General features: G+C 30.7%; 1 protein-coding gene across 1 annotated transcript; it reads right to left on the bottom strand.

The window, feature by feature from the left end:
* Positions 1-10,386: 10,386 nt before the first annotated feature.
* Positions 10,387-16,020, bottom strand: LOC146926982 (beta-glucosidase 13-like). Its single transcript, XM_085700421.1, has 13 exons — positions 15,866-16,020; positions 15,704-15,773; positions 14,302-14,360; positions 14,127-14,202; positions 13,896-13,973; positions 13,709-13,796; positions 13,142-13,394; positions 12,632-12,747; positions 12,003-12,217; positions 11,883-11,914; positions 11,217-11,319; positions 11,036-11,132; positions 10,387-10,811 (listed from the first exon to the last, which is right to left on the bottom strand). The coding sequence occupies exons 1-13, from the start codon at positions 15,992-15,994 to the stop codon at positions 10,643-10,645; spliced, it is 1,485 nt and encodes a 494-aa protein (XP_085556547.1). The 5' UTR covers positions 15,995-16,020; the 3' UTR covers positions 10,387-10,642.
* Between the last annotated feature and the right edge of the window lie 423 nt (positions 16,021-16,443).

The following is a 16,443-nucleotide window of genomic DNA, read 5'->3' as shown; positions in this document are numbered from 1 at the left end:
TGTATTTATGTGACTAATTTAATCACTTAAAATGAGTTTTTTTTTTTAACCTTTCAGGTTAATCCTCCAGTTTTCAGTAGAATGAGTTCTGGTAATGCGGAGTTATACATTATTTTAAGAGAAATGCAGACTTATACATTTATTTTAGCATGTGTTCTTAGGAGACATGTTATAAAGAACCTAATAAGTTAATTTTAACTTGAAAATTGCATCAATTTATTGATAAAAAGTTAAAAATTAATGTTTAATAATAAATATATTTTTTTGTAGAATTTTTAACATATGTTCTTAAATCATCTTTAATATGTACTCTTAGGACATCGTTAAAATGATCCTTGTTTTAAATTTTTTTTTTGAGGGGAATGATCCTTGTTTTAATCATATGTTTCTACATTGTCCTTTATTTTTATTTTTATTTCTGGATTCTAGATTGCTGAACTCTTTCAGTAATATTGGATTTTTTTTTTTACTTGGATAAAATGTATATGTATTATTATTATTATATGCTTTGCTGGATCGTGGTCATATCTAACATATTATATCTGCCACGGGGACGATGGTGACACATCAACTGATGCCATGGCTTCACAGCTTTCAAAGGTTCTTCGGTTTTGTGTGCTTCACCTTTTTTATTTTTTCATTAACCCTTCCATTCCATTTTGATTTCTAAGGGGGTGTGATTGTTTTATGATTTTAATTTTTTTCTTCAAGTAGTTTATTAGTAAAAAATTCACCTTTTAAATGTATAAGTAAAAAAAAAACTGTCAAAAAAAAAAATGTCTAAGTACAAAATTTAAAGTTTGAACTTTGATCCCTGCATACTGCAACGTTTTCTGTAAATTGAGTTATGTTCTCGAAGATTATGAATTTAAAATTTAGGCATAATACATTTTTTTATCTTTTAAGTTTTACAATGATACCGAATTAATATTTTAAGTTTTTTAATTTTTAAATAAGTTCTTTAAGTTTTTCTAAGTTTCAAATAGGTTATTTAAGTTTTTTTAAGTTTCAATTAGATCTTGCTAAAATAAAATAAAATAAAATAAATTAAGTCATTTAAGTCATTAATTTAATGCACCTATTTAAAGTTTTTTAAGTTTTTATGTTTCAAATATGTCCTTAAAAGGGTAATAAGGACTTATTTAAAACTTACAAGACTAAAAGGATTAATCCAGTATTTTTGTCAAACTTAAATAACCAAAAGATATATTTTACCTAAAATTTATTCTTAGAGTAGTTTTCTCATAAGTTTTATTTTGGAGGATATTATTCTTATAAATGAGTTTGGTAAATTTTTTGTATTTATAAGACAATGAGTAGTTTTTTCTATTAAGGAAAACAATGAGTATAGTTATTGATATTTGTGTTTTATTCTCAGGAATAAAAATGTCACCCTTCCTTTCATGATTTCAAAATTTATTTATGTGATTAATGTGTTTGGTAAATTTTTTATATTTCTAAGAACTTTCAAAATTTATTTATGTGATTTAAAAATTCATCATTTGATATTAGTATAGATCATGCCCTTAAGAAAATGATGATCAATTTAAATTGATCATGAAGTATCATATCTTAGTTCAAACGAGGACATTAATGTACACCATCCCGTCACTATTATAAACAAACATTTATATTTTAAATTCATTTAATTATTGATGTATGTGATCTTTATTATAAATTACATACTTCATTTATTGAATGAATATTATAAATTACATACTTCATTTATTATAAAACAGTAAAATAATATTAAAATCCCTCCCCTCCCCTTGTGAACCAAACACACTTTTAATTAATATATTTCTCCTCCCCTCCCCTCCGTTAAAATTCCTCCCCTCCCCTCCCCTCCTAATTCTCGAACCAAACGGACCCTAATAGTGGCCATATGTGCATTTTCTTAATCATATGTATCGTGGTATTTTGTTTTTGTCAATATTAGTAAATGTAGATATCGGAACAAAGCCAAATATACGCTTTGTATCTTTAAGAAACAATATAATCAAGAAAGCGGAGGATGCTCTTTTATTAAGGATTATGGGTTTACACATACAAGTTGTGGTTTTCTTGTTCTATAAGGAGGCTTTTTCAACAACTCAATATTAAGATAATATCTCAAGTCCTACTAATTTAGAGAAGAGTATGGAGATAAGTCAGATCTTTTTATAAAGTCACCGTCAAGTAAAACTTTTGAGTAACTAGTATAAAATGTTATTTGACTTTCTTCGTCTCATATATAACTGTCTTTACGATGGGGAGAGATAAATGTGTTCTGCACGCTTTTTTCTTTAACAATAGTTTTATCTCATTGAGTTTTTCTGGTAAGGTTTTTATAGAGAAATACAATGACTTGGGGGACATGTGAGTCAACATCGAGTCATCTCTCTTCTTTCTCTTTCTCTCTCATTCTTACTTCTCTGTATTCATGTTCCTATTTCTTTATTTTTATAATAGTTTTTCATTTTCGATCAAGTTATGCTAAAAATTTATTTATTTTAACGTGAATAAGTAAAGCATCCGAGAATAATTAAAAAGATACTTCCTCCGGTCCTATTTATAAGAAACATTTGACTTTTTTGATTCATTGCATAAATGATGTATTTGGTCTATATTGTAGACAAGATACATCAATTACTCAATGAATTTAAAAAGTCAAATTTTTCTTATAAATAGGATAAGAATTGAGAATGACACCTTTATAGTTATAGTTTGTACTATTTGTCGATGCTTCTCTATCCAATGAATCAATAATCATAAGCTAAATTCGAACACGATAATCCAGCTGTGCAACTTCTCGTATTATGTGGTTTATTAATTTGTGTGTGGGGTTTTAGGGTCCACATAATAAGATGTTTGGTTTTGGTGGTTTCCTTTTTGGTTTGTAATCTCCGCTCAAAGTATTTGGATTGAATTCATCGTAATTTTTACAATTTTATTTATATTATTAATGGTTTCAATCAAAAGTAACAAAAAAAAAAAATGGTTTCAATGAAAGGAAAAGTCGACGGGAATGAGTTACAGAACATTAAAAAAATTGATGTAAAAGTAAATTTATCTAAAATGTGTATCATACGAAAATGCAAACATATTTATGTTTTGTAATGATAAACTAAATAAAGACATTTTTATATCCCTAAAAAAAAAAAGACATTTTTATAATTTGGCTAACTTGTGTTTGGGTTATTTGAAAAGAGATAAACAATTGCGTTTTCAACAACAAGACTGCGGATATTAGTACCATTGCTGATAGAGTGAAACTGTTATCTTTCCAACGGTTAAATGCAAATATGTCTAGTTTTGCGTTTTCCTATCATGATTGGTGGATGTACCCTTTGTCTTGCATGGGTGTTATGCTTTAATCTTATTCTTATTACGCTTTTATTGCGGTGATCTTGAAACACCGGTGATCTGACTTTGTAATTTCTTTTGGTGGGTCTCTTTTGCACGCTTTGTGCGAGATGAACCATTGGTATTAATTTAATCTCATTTTTGCTTGTTAAAAAAAAATAATAAAGACATTTTTATAAAGAAATCATCAATCTATGTTGAGATTTGTTTATATTCTTATATTTAGAGACCAAAACATACTACCTCCAATTTTATATGTAATAAAAAATACCAAAAAAAACACGCCCCTTAAAAAAGTTGTTTAAATGCATTTAAGTCGTCGTAAAAAAGCATGCCCTTTACAATTTTACTCTTAAAAGTGTTTTGAAAAATGTTGAAAATATTGGAATAAGAATAATTGTAGTTGAATTAATTTAAAGGTAAATTTGTAATAATGAAATTAAATATAAATAATTTTAGTAGACTTTTGTTTATGTTTTATATCATGAAAATAGTATATTTTTTGTTGCTTACATACGCAACCCGAGAGAGTAGTTAGGGATGAGGAAGTATATTTGTTTTCTTTTTCTCATCAAATGGGAGTTATACTATAGTTTCTAATTGGTGTACCGTAAACCACTTTCTAATTTGCACATGAGCATACAATAATTGATTGAGGTCTTGTATTTTATAAAAATATACTTTTAATATTTTTTTATCCTTAATTATTAATAAATACACTATTTTTTTTATTTGTAAAAGACTAATGCGGTGCAAATGCATCATTATAGAACAAAAACATCACAACTATGTTGCCATCTCTTTGCCTTGACAATCATTTGCAGTACCACAAAATAAATGTATTAAAGAAGATAAAAACTTGGAGATTAGGCCAAAACTCAATAAAACAATTAAGTGAAATGGTAATTGAGAAACAAAATCCTATTCCTAAAATAGTCTTCATAAATGCTATTAGGAATAGAAAACCATAAATTAATGTGCACCATGATGAGCAAGACGGTAAAATGTTAATTTATTAGCACAAACATTCATTCTCTATATAAATATGAGATATTTCAAAATTCATATGAAGAATTCATAAATTTGAATGACCTTAAACTATCACAAATGCGACGAACCAAAGTTTAAATCATGATTGAGAGATATGCCAACATTTAATGTTCGATAGTGCCTCCAATTTGTCTCGATGGAAGGAATCTACTAAAAAAAATTGCAACTCCACCTAATTTCTCTGACGAAAACTTAATTATAGTTGCATAAGCTTTATCCATATTAATTATTATTAGGACTAAAAAAATAGAGGCAAATTTAGTGATTAAAGAATTTAGTTATTGTAAAATTAAATTTTACAATCTATTTAGTAAAGATTGCTTTAAGCTGAACGTGGATGAGGGTTGCCTCATTTCATCGTTATGACACACTGGCTAGTTTCATACATGCATGGAGTTGTCTGAGGGCATATTCATCAAATTGAACATATATTAAACCCTAGAATTGACAAAACGTGGAGTTGTTTTTGGAAGAAATCATTAACTGATTGTCATATTTTAACTACACCAATTGGACCAATAAAATGGGCTATAATATGATATTATATTAATTTTTTTTTTTGAGGGGATGACATTATATTAATGATTTAGGTGGTTTTTGGTGGAAAAATGATTTAAGGTTTTTTGTGATTATTTGGTGGGTGTGTATTTGTTTCTAACTACTAAACCATATAATAATTAACTCTAAATTATTGTCCTACTTTAGGCGAAAGTGGTTACACCAATGTCATTATCTTAAAAAGTTTTTTCGAAGGCGACTTTAGCAACATGGCAGAATTAAACTTCTTAATATCAATTGCAAAAGAAGAGAGCCAATATTAATATATTAGCTATCTATCTTCTTTTTGATGAAACTGAAATTATACAAACAAATGTTGATGTAGTGAGTACACGACTCGTATCCTATAGGAGCGTGTGGTTTTCTTTAAGGGTGGTAAAATGGATTGAATCTAAGAAACCGATTTAATTAAATGTTCTTTGTTTGTGTACGATTTTTGGATTATATACGTTGAATTTTAATATACAAGTTTTGAAGTTTTTTCTCTTTTGATGCCTAAAAATAAATACTTTTTTTTGTTTTGTTTTTAATTTTATTTTGTTATTGATGCTTCAACACACAATTTGTCGAGAGGTTGGACAAGGTGGAATTCAACCCACCTATCCAAGTCGGAACACACCATTCGCCTCTTTTTAGACGGATTGATGGCAAGGAAAGGTAAAACGAAAACGGGTTGATCAGTTTTTCCATTTCTAATTTCCCTTTTAAATTCTTAGAACTCAACTCTAAACTTCTACTTTAAAAAGATGAAATTAAAATCATGTTGTTAGCCTTGACTATGTGGTATGGCTTTTCATTTGGTATTTTGGTACACTTTAAAGTAATAGGAGAAAAGATTGGATTAAATACAAAAGACAAAAAAAGGTAGTTAATAGGTCAAAATCATTAGAACAAGTCATGTGAGAATAATATAGTTTGTGTCTAGAAATTAATGACAAACAAGCACACAAAAACAAAGAAATGAAGGTGTGTTTCAGTTAATCGTTGTAGGACACACATTTTCTTAGCCAGGAATGGTTGGGGAACAAGGTTGAATTAATTATGCATTAATTAATTAACAACTCAAGTTCCTTGAACTTTTTCAATTTTTGTTGTAATTTTTAAGCAAGGAATATTGTACGAACAAGTTACCACTTGAATAATGGTTATATTTTACTATTTTACTAAGATATCATAATATTGGTTATGAATATGCAATCTTGAACCTTTTGTGTAATATGCTCTTCACTTTGAGTATATTTGAAGAAAATAATGTAGCCGGATATCATTAATGTTATGGGTATAACGTGTAACACGATCCTACTTGGGACAAGATATCAATCCCCAAGTAAAAACTTCATAATCCCTTTTTGAAGAAATTAAGTAGAAGTATTTTAGAGATACTATTGTAAGTAAATAAATTGTTTTTTTTATATATATTATTCTAAAAAACACGAGTTAATTTTGTTTATATTTCATTCTAAAGTGGGTATGTATGTACTTATATAAGTTATACTTAGGGGATACTAATTAGTATTCCAATACATGACACAGTTAGAAGAAGTGTAGGCTAACAAGCGCTAAACCTAGATGGAAAAGAAACAAGTTTGCAAGCGACAAACTTGTGAAAATAAGGTTCCAAAATCCACCAGAAATTGAGAAAACTCTCTAAAATATTATTTGAACAAATAAAAGTTGCATCTTATGCTACAACTGTTAAGCTTAATAGGGAAATAACAAAACCCTAATGAGCTGAAAATAACACACTGAAACAAAAATAGAAAATTACTAAAATTAAGCTAAAATAAAAATACTATGAAAACCCTCCTACATCGATACATCACCTGCATTGTACCTATTTTTTTTTTTATAGGAAATTAAAAATGTTGACAACCTATTTGTATCATGTAGATAAGAAATTCTTTTGTAAACATAATAACAAGAGTTGAATATACCAAATTGAATAAAAAAATGACGTATTATTTCCTTTAAAAAAGTAGTTGGCAACTAGGCACATATACACCACTAAGCAGTTATTTAATTTTAAATGTTAATATGTCAATTTGTCTATTGATCTAATTAAAACAAATCACGTGATTTTTTTTCTTCGGGTTCTATGTGATAATTAAACTAGGGGGGATATACCATTACATTGAAGGATCTTCATGTGAATGATATTCCATTATATTGGTTCTTTTTGTACTGGATTGTATGTCATCAATAATAATTGTCATAACATCAAGAAGGTAACTTATTCAAAAGCAGTAGAGAGAAGGACATTTTCAACTTTGATTTATGTTTTGCACTTTTTATATGTTTATTTGATAATTATAAAAAAAAATTAGATTGTTTCTTTTCCCACCCTATGAGTTTCTCATGCGCTATATAATTTAGATTTTAGAATCCAAACTGCATAAAAACACTATAAAACCTCTGAAAAAGCACATTGAAATATTTCGAATAGGCACGCGAAAAGCTCAAAGGATGGAAAAAGTAATGAAAAAAATTATTGAAACCCTATCTATATGGATTGTACCCCTGCTTTGAGGGCAAGCAAAGCAATGAGGTTGTTCAAGTCCATAAGCAATTAAGGCTGTATTATTGTGAGAAAACCAATTATGATGTTTCTTATATCATTGAGAAAACATGACATACAACAATGTGACAAGTAGGTCAATGTAGTTTGGCACTTACCAATACATAAATATGCCTACTCACTCTATGGATAGCTACCATGTCACTCATGTTAATTGTTACTACTTTGATGAAAAATGATATATGCCCATTAAAGAAAGGGACCCCCTTATTGCATGGAAATTGAATTGTCCTTCCTTGCTTTTTTCAGAACAGACAATTTAGTTCTGCAAATCATGCCCCATTTTGTAGCCCATGATCAAATTATTGTCAGGAGAGGGAGAAATTAAAGATGAATATTGGACATTGTTTTCCCGCCATCACAACTGAAAAACAATAATACTAGATTTTTAAAAATTTGGATAGAATTTCTGGAAATTTTATGAATGACATTGAATGATTGAATGAGCGATATATATAATCAATTTTTTTGAATATCATTGCGTTTATCTTTACTTAATTAAGAGAACTTTAAGATGTGTCATTTTACAAACAGATCTTGCATATATTATACATTGTCCTTACCAACTGAAATAAACTTACGAGAACAATTGTAGCATACTTTATTAATACTATAAACTTTTCTAATTCTAGTGATCAAAACAAGAAGATTATATATTTATGGAAGAAACTATTAATAATTTGATAAAGAGACCAATGATAAATTGATTTAAATTGTAAGTAATTCGGACTTCTAAAGCACATGATTAGAAGTTCGATTTCTGATCTATGCGTATGGAAAAAGTTTAATTGAGAGTAGAGAACTCATTCCTACACGTTCTTCAAAGAATAACCGTTATTTATGACTGAGATGAAAAATTTACTAATGGTAAAAAAAAAATGCAAAGAGGATAAGGGGAGGAGATGTGATTGGCTGCATCAAAAGAAACCAACGAAGAAATGCTTTGACTTGAGGAAGCAAAGCAATGAAGGGCCATGTTTCTAACATGTGAGGATTGTCCCTCTTCCATGTGCATTTATTGTGTTCTTTTTCATTGAGGGTTACTCTAACCGATCATATCATGATATATCATGTCTTTATTTTTCTAATATATATAAAGTACTTTAATGTATTGAACCAAAAAAAAAATACTTTTAATATGTGAAGACGAATTATTTCTCCAGTACTGTGCATTATTGATGGTACAGTTTCTGAACATGATTGCAATTCTGTTGATATAGATGAAATAGGAAGTATGTATTAGTTCTTGACAAAAAAGGAAATGTGTATAAGTTAACATGTTAGTTAAAAAATGTAAACAAACAATTGAACTCAAGTGGTAAATGAACTTCATCAAAGATGAATCATTCAGGAGACTTCGAGTTCGATTCATGAGTACACTACCCTTACATCACAATCGAACTCCGAATTATTATAGCATCTTTCCCCTGGATCTATTATAAATCCTAACTCAAAGGTAAAATCATTTGTAAAAAAAAAAAAACATTCACATCAAAGGTAAAATCACATCAGATTAGAGTAAGTATTATCTATTTTAATTTTGCTTTGAATTCATAACATTGTTGAAAATTGTTTCATACTACTCTGATCCAATTGGTTTCCATTATTTACTAAATTTTAGAGATAGGATTTTGCTTTGAGAGATGTGTTGGAGACTTAGGAGCTTGTTTGTTGGTCTTGCTCTTCATTCAGTGTATCCATGGTGACAAGTGGGAAAATAAATATTACTCCCTCTATCCAAAGTTATATACTAAGTATTCTAACAAAAATAATGTGTTTCACTTTATATTATATCATTTGACAATACCAATGAATTATTGATTTATTTTTTCTATTACTCCATAGTCCATAGATAAAATAATGTGTTTTACTTTATATCTGCTCTCTATTATAAGAAATTTTTTATATTTTAGATTCATTGGACAGTTATTTAGTGAACTTAAAAAGTAATACCTCATACTAAATTGATGAGTTTCTTAAGGATATCACATAACGCATGCATCTATGGATTAGATGTTTGTAGTGGAACTGTTAGTGTTATGCATATGCAATAGATGTGTGATTAGTTGGTTCCTGTTAAGTGATTAAAGTGGCACTGCATATATCAAGTGGCACTGCCTCAGACAGGATCAAAATTTTGTAGGAGATTCCAACGATAGTTAACTGCCGCTATCGATCAGTAAACGATAATTAACTATCGTTAGAGATATTTTCGTTTATTTAAGGTGCATGAGAGCAAATAGTGGATGACTGAAGAGCAATTTTCAAACATAAATTGATCATTCTAGAGTGTTAGCAGAGGCAGATAATTCAAGAAAACTGGAGGAGTGTGGATAATAAGATAAAGGAGGCATAGATAGCAGTTCTTAATATTTTAGTATTTTATATGTAGTGTAAGTGAGTTGTGTAATGATTTTCTTTTTGGGTCATGTGGGTTGTGTCAAATAAAGACTCACCCCACCCAACATAAGTGTACACCCCTTTTTGACCAAATAAGAAGAGAGCTGTTTTTATCCCTCAATAATTTTAGAAAAAAACCCGTCCGAATGCACCGTTTTGGATTGAAAAAGTACATTGTTTTCTTCGGATGTGCCATCGCGGAGGTGAAAAATGATGTTTATTTTCCTGTTCCTCACGCGGAAATACACGATTCTAGAAATATATCTTTCGAGGAATTTTGTCTACAAGTGTACTTCTGGAAGAAAAATCCTCCAGAGTATAGAGATAATTGAAATGAACTTTGCCTATTTCTTCAAGATTATTTCTAAACTAACAATTGGAATTGAACCGAGGAAACCATACCTCGGACCAACCAATTGTGTCAGATCTTGTTAGTACTAATTTTGCATTTTTGTACATTTTTGGTTGCTAATAAATAGCACGCCGCTTCCAACAATATCTTGCTCGAAATATAGAATACAAACAAGATGGCAAATAAGTTAGCAAACCAACAGTTAATAAAGCCTCATCCTTGGCCAGTTATCAGAAATCATCAAATTTGTCCTGCTTAGTTCTTACAATGGCCTAAAGCTATGACTAGGATTTAGAAGGATACAACACATGTTCCAAATCCAATCTCCTTTTAACAAATTCTAACCAGTACTAAGGACCATTTCATTTGCGGAGAAATAATTTGAACCACAATGCAGACCTTTTACGGTATCTTCGGAGTCCGTTCTTGTAATCGACATACACAAGTCCAAAGCGGAGTGTGTAGCCAGCATTCCATTCAAAATTGTCCAACAGTGACCACGCAAAGTATCCCTTCACCCTCACTCCATTCCTGCCCAATTCAAAGTTTTAATTAGGATTCCAATTGTTGAGTTCAAAATACAGAGATTGTAAATGCAGTATTGTCAATCGCGGAGAATAACAATTTGTTCAAATTCTGCTAGGCTACAATGCTATAGCATCTACTACACTTTAGTGTCACTATATCTGCTATTTGACAACACTGGCTAAGTGTAAAAAATTTACAATTGAATAAATTGTTCATTTTAAACTCACATTATGGCCCTTTGAAGATACAATAAGTGGTGACTAATATAGTCTATCCTTGGTTTGTCATCAAGTGACCTTTTGCCATCATCAACCTCATCGACTCCTGCATATATTTGAATATTAGATTCAAACAAACAAAGTATTGTAACATGGTAAAGATATAGAAGATCATTATAAATACTCTTACCATTTTCTGTTATGTAAATGATTGGATTGCTAAATTTTTCCTTGGTGTATTCTAGTAGGCCTTGAATTCCTGGTGGATAGATATAGAGCCAGTCCGAAGCAGCCTGCAAACATCACTAACTTCTTAACTCCTTTTCAAAAAAAAATTATTGAGGATGGAAGTGTGGTGAGAAACAATTCAGCTCCTCTAAAGAGAGTTGATCGCTTTGAACTTTGAAGAGCAAAGTATTGGTCTCAATTGCTGATATAAAAAAAAAAAAAATCAATGAATAAAATATTAACATTTGTTTTTTCTCATCAGCAACTGAGATATCTTACTTTGCTCTTTAATTCTCAGAAGCGATAAATAATTTTAGAGGAGCTAAATCGGTGAGGAATTACATCAGTCATTCACAGGTAGAGTGAATCCCTTGTCAACTCTTAGTTTTAGTGATAACTTTTCATTGTCATGCACTAAAAGAATCTAAACGAAGGGTCTATTCGGATTCACTTATTTGAACTTACCTACTGACACAAGCACTTGTAAGACTGTTTAGGAGTTATGGAAACAACTTATGAAAACAGTTTAACTTTATTTAGTCTTTTATTATAGAAATAGCTTATACACAAGCACTTATTCAAAGATGGCCCAAGTAAAATGTAATAACTTATCTCCATATGCAAGTACCTTTGGACCAATGAGAACTCCATTTCTTAAAGCTGATGCAAATGAAACAAAACGAACCATGAGTAGAAAAGTTATGAGGAAACTTCAATAGTTAAAAAAGGTTTATATAGAATGACTTACTAGTAAATCTAACACAATTGTCTGTAAAAACATTTGGCTTTCCACGCGGGCAAGGAATATTGGCAGCATAAGTTGAAGTGTAATAGTTTAAACCAACGAAATCGTAGGACCCTTTGACCATTAGGAATTGACTTCTCGAAAACTTTGGCAAACGTTCCTTGACTTTGTTAACTATTACTGCAGGATATGTACCAGAGTGCAGGGGTTCCATGAACCTTGACAAACACAAAATGATTAGTTAGACATGACTGTGTACCGGAAATTACTAGAAAACAATGAATTATTCCTTTTTGAGGAGTGAGAATTTGTTAGCAGCAATGATCAAACCCTGGACCTCTTTCACAATATTCCGTTTGAATCCAAACTCATCATGTTTCACTAGGTAATATTTTTAAAAGCCTACACTCTCCAATGTATTCCACATTAATATAATTTACATTAAACCAACCTTCTAATTTTTTAATCAATTTATACGAACTGGAAGATTTTAAAAATTAAAATGAAGTTATAAATTAACATTTCATTGAAGTTTCTAGCTTAATCTCAAAATAAAACCACACATGAATTTTATGAAAACTAACAGAACGATAAACAAGAGCATTTTGAGCAGAAAATAAAAAGATACTTACCAGTCATACATAAAAGCAAGACCCCGAGACGTTGCTTCTCTGTCCTCTTTTGATTGAGATAGTGGCACAAGCCATGCAGAATTTAGTGTTACCCCAATTTGACCCTTTTGAGTATTCTGTCATAGACACATTCACAGTTAGTTATTGCTTGTTTGGATTGACTTATCTTATCTGAGGTATCTACTGGCATAAACACGTGTGAGACTATTTTGGAGAGCTTAAGGAAACAACTTATGGCATGTCCATAAGCTCTCCAGGATAGCTTATGAAAACAATTTCTAGCTTATATAAAAACACTTTTGCTTTATTTTATCTTATTTTAAAAAATTATAACAATAACTTATAGATTAACACTTATATAATAAGCGCTTAATTAAGTTGTTTATCCAAGTAGAGCCTTAGTCTTTTACTAACAACATATACCATGATTTGAGTCCTAAATTGTAATCAATTTCTATTTCTATATGCTGTTGGATTTGAAAAAAAATATGATAATAACTATGCAGCAACCTGAAACTTCTGCCTGTAGACTTTTACTGCTGCAGCGTGAGAAAGAATCAGGTGGTGTGTAACTACATAGGGCTCAGTACTAGAATCACCGGCATTGCAGTTAGCTACCGACTTAGAGCATCTCATGGGTGGAGATGATCCACTTCCATAACCTTGAGTGCTATAAAGCAATGGCTCATTCAATGTAATCCAATGCTTAACTCTGTCACCAAATTCTCTGAAGCATACTTCTGCATAATCAGCAAAATCTTGCCTGTTTGCATAATCAAAATGTCAATTTTCGATTATTGGCATGGAATAGGAAGAAGAACGGGCTAGCAACATTCTTTGTCCTATTTTCTTAACATTTTTTTTTGTTGATTATTTTCTTAACATTCTATCTATTATTGATCGAAATTCATGCGGTTCAAACTAATTTATGTCGGTTTCATTTCCTTTCAATGGGACCCATATTAGTTGCAACTAATTATTAAGAAACTGTTGAAAACTTTGTTAGAGAGTGTGTTGCTGGCAAGAACAAGTTTGTCTCTTTGTTACACAACGTTGTAAAGTTTTACAATTACTTACTCAATTTTGGGACTCAAAAAACCACCATATTCATCTTCAAGAGCTTGAGGGAGATCAGAGTGAAATAGAGTTATAAATGGTGTTTGTCCTGTAGAAAAAAATGTGCATCAAAATCAAATATACTAGTTTATTTTAAGGTATCATGAGAAAAAATAAAAAGAGAAAGTGAGAATGAAGTTTTACTTACCACTTGATATCAATTCATTTATGAGGTTGTTGTAATATATGACGCCTTCTTGATTAATTCCTCCCTTTAGGTTTCCACCTGAAAAAACAATATAGTTAAGCTTAATAGTTACCCTAGAATCACACAAGCTAATGATCCAAATTAGCAATTTATCATACATAAAACAATAAATAGCTACTTATTAGAAAACTAGTCTGAGGATAAGTAAAAGATGATTAGAGAGTTACTCACGAGGTAGTAATCTGGACCAAGAGATCGAAAACCTATAAGCATTAAATCCGATATCCTTCATCATGGCCACATCTTCCTGAGGAGTGAACAATATCATCCATTTCGATGTAATCAAATCTCGACAGTAGTGAAATTTATCAAAAGCTATAAACTTGAATTAAGAAAATGAAAGTACCTTGTAGCGGTGGTATGAATCAATGGCAACATCCCCATTACTGCGGCCAACTATTCTATCTGAAGAACCAAGAAAATGTCACAATATTTATAAGTTTGTTTTATTAAAATTTAAGCACAGTTGTACAGAGACTTTGTGCAAAATGTGAAAGGACAAAGAAACTCGCTTTTAGTTGGTAGTGAATTATCAGGAAGCTGGTACATAGCTTTTCTTTTCTATCAGTTCTTAACTGACTTAATTCAAATCCTGTATTCTTTGCCTAGTAGCAGCATGGCTTATATTGTTGACATATATAATCTTGGTACTACCTTTCCACATATTAGCACCCAAATTGACAAAACAGGGAATCATTGAAGTTAATCCAAATTTGGATTTTATGCATTCACACAATCGCACAATAGCCAATCTAGACCGTCATATAAAAATTGGATTACTCACATCCCAACCCGATTTAAAGTCAGAATATAGATCGTTTAGATCGTGTAATTGTGTTAAATGCTTGAATCCCTCGGTGCAGGGAATTCAGATTCAGTCTCTTCATTGCCAACCCAATTAAAATCTTTTCAATATCTTTAATTTTTAAGGGAAGGTTCGTAACCCCAAAAGGAAGAAAACTACACGGACATAAGTCTGGGAGTTGACAAGTCGTAACTCCCATTACATCAAAAAGTAGATCCTGGGCCAAAGAAGGCGGAGGCTGCTCATAAACAATCAAGTGATTTCCATGATGACAATCAATATTAGCAAGTCTGCACAAGAATTGGATTCCAAGTGTAACTAACTTTAATATTCCAATTCAGGGACATTAACCTTGGAATCTTACGTACTAAACCCCTACCAGCAACCGACTCCATCTAATCGGAACAAATTGTCTCAACAACCACCACAGAGTCCACATTGATCTCAACCACATGATCACCTTATTATTTTAATATACCCATTATAGCCCTATTCTAAACTGTAGGTGTTGTAAGAAGGTTCAATAGTAGTAACTAGTTAAATTATAAGTGAGAAGATTCATTTATTTCATTTTTTAAACTACTACTTCAATAGAAGCCAAGTAAGAACCGCTATATAGCATCAACACTTCATATTAAATGTGTGCATGGTGTCCGATCTGACACCCGACACTCATAGTTATAAACTATTTCTTTCATTTTTTAAATTACTATCAATGTCAATGTCGTGTCCAATATCTGCGTAACACAGACACGGACACCGGACATGACACAAACACACTGACATTGAGAAAATGACATGATTCAGTATAATTATAGGTGTCGGTGTCATGTCAGTGTCAAACACCAACGTGTGTCCGTGCTTCATAGAGAAACATACTAAATGACTACTTAAACATAAACACTAAAAACATTAAAAAAAAAAGGTATAGTTAGATGCAAACCTGGGTGGTTGTGAGTAAAGGTATCCCATATGCTTGGTCCTTTGCCACCTTCATGTGCTGCACCTTCATACTTGATATTACAAAAAAACAAGTAAGATCCAACCAAACAATTTACATAGGTAGATGCAAAAAAAAAAAAAAAACATAAGACAGAACAAAAACCTGGTAAGCTGAAGAAGCTGTTCCAAACAGGAAATCATGTGGAAAACTGCTACGGTTAAGAGAAACTGCTGAGTTAAAAAGAGCAAAGAAGATTGTTGCAAGTAGAAGAAGAGAAACCTTAACCGACATTGTTCAAAGTTTTGATTTTGATTCTTAAACTTTTCACTCCATTAAAGGAACTTGTTAAAGGATGGTTTTTTTTCTCTGTCTTTTAGTAAAAGTGGACCCAAAAAATATAAAAAATAGAAAGGAAAAAGGACTAGTTTTTATTATTTTATTGCTTTTCTTGAAAATTGAAAAGATGCTATGATTATTGATAAGGGTTAAATAAAGGTTCGATGCTTAAATTTGTGAAGTTTCACACTTGCTTCTTTGCTTCATTCGAGTTGTGTATGAGAAGTTCAAAAAATGGGTTAACTTTATGGGTAGTTAGTGCAACTTTTGAAGGGAGAAATTAACTTAAGGAAATTGCTTATGTTTGCCTTAGAAATTGGTCAATAATCTAATATGATCTTAAATATAAGCAAAAATCTACTTCAAATATTCTGTTTAATGTCATTACTTTAATTTTATTCGAA

Source organism: Medicago sativa, chromosome 4, assembly GCF_051527215.1.
Source record: "Medicago sativa cultivar Bolivia chromosome 4, Bolivia_mono, whole genome shotgun sequence".
NCBI classification, from domain to species: Eukaryota; Viridiplantae; Streptophyta; class Magnoliopsida; order Fabales; family Fabaceae; genus Medicago; species Medicago sativa.
The sequence above is the reverse complement of the archived record's forward strand: the minus strand, read 5'-3'. Positions and strand labels throughout refer to the sequence as shown.

Excerpts from the sequence above, each read along its gene's own strand:
- LOC146926982 (XM_085700421.1), bottom strand. The coding sequence starts at position 15,994 with ATGTCGGTTAAGGTTTCTCTTCTTCTACTTGCAACAATCTTCTTTGCT. Across the intron at positions 12,218-12,631 it reads CTTGCTTTTATGTATGACTG|GTTCATGGAACCCCTGCACT; the intron begins GTAAGTATCTTT and ends GTGTTTGTCAAG. Across the intron at positions 10,812-11,035 it reads TATCTTCAAAGGGCCATAAT|GAATGGAGTGAGGGTGAAGG; the intron begins GTGAGTTTAAAA and ends TGAATTGGGCAG.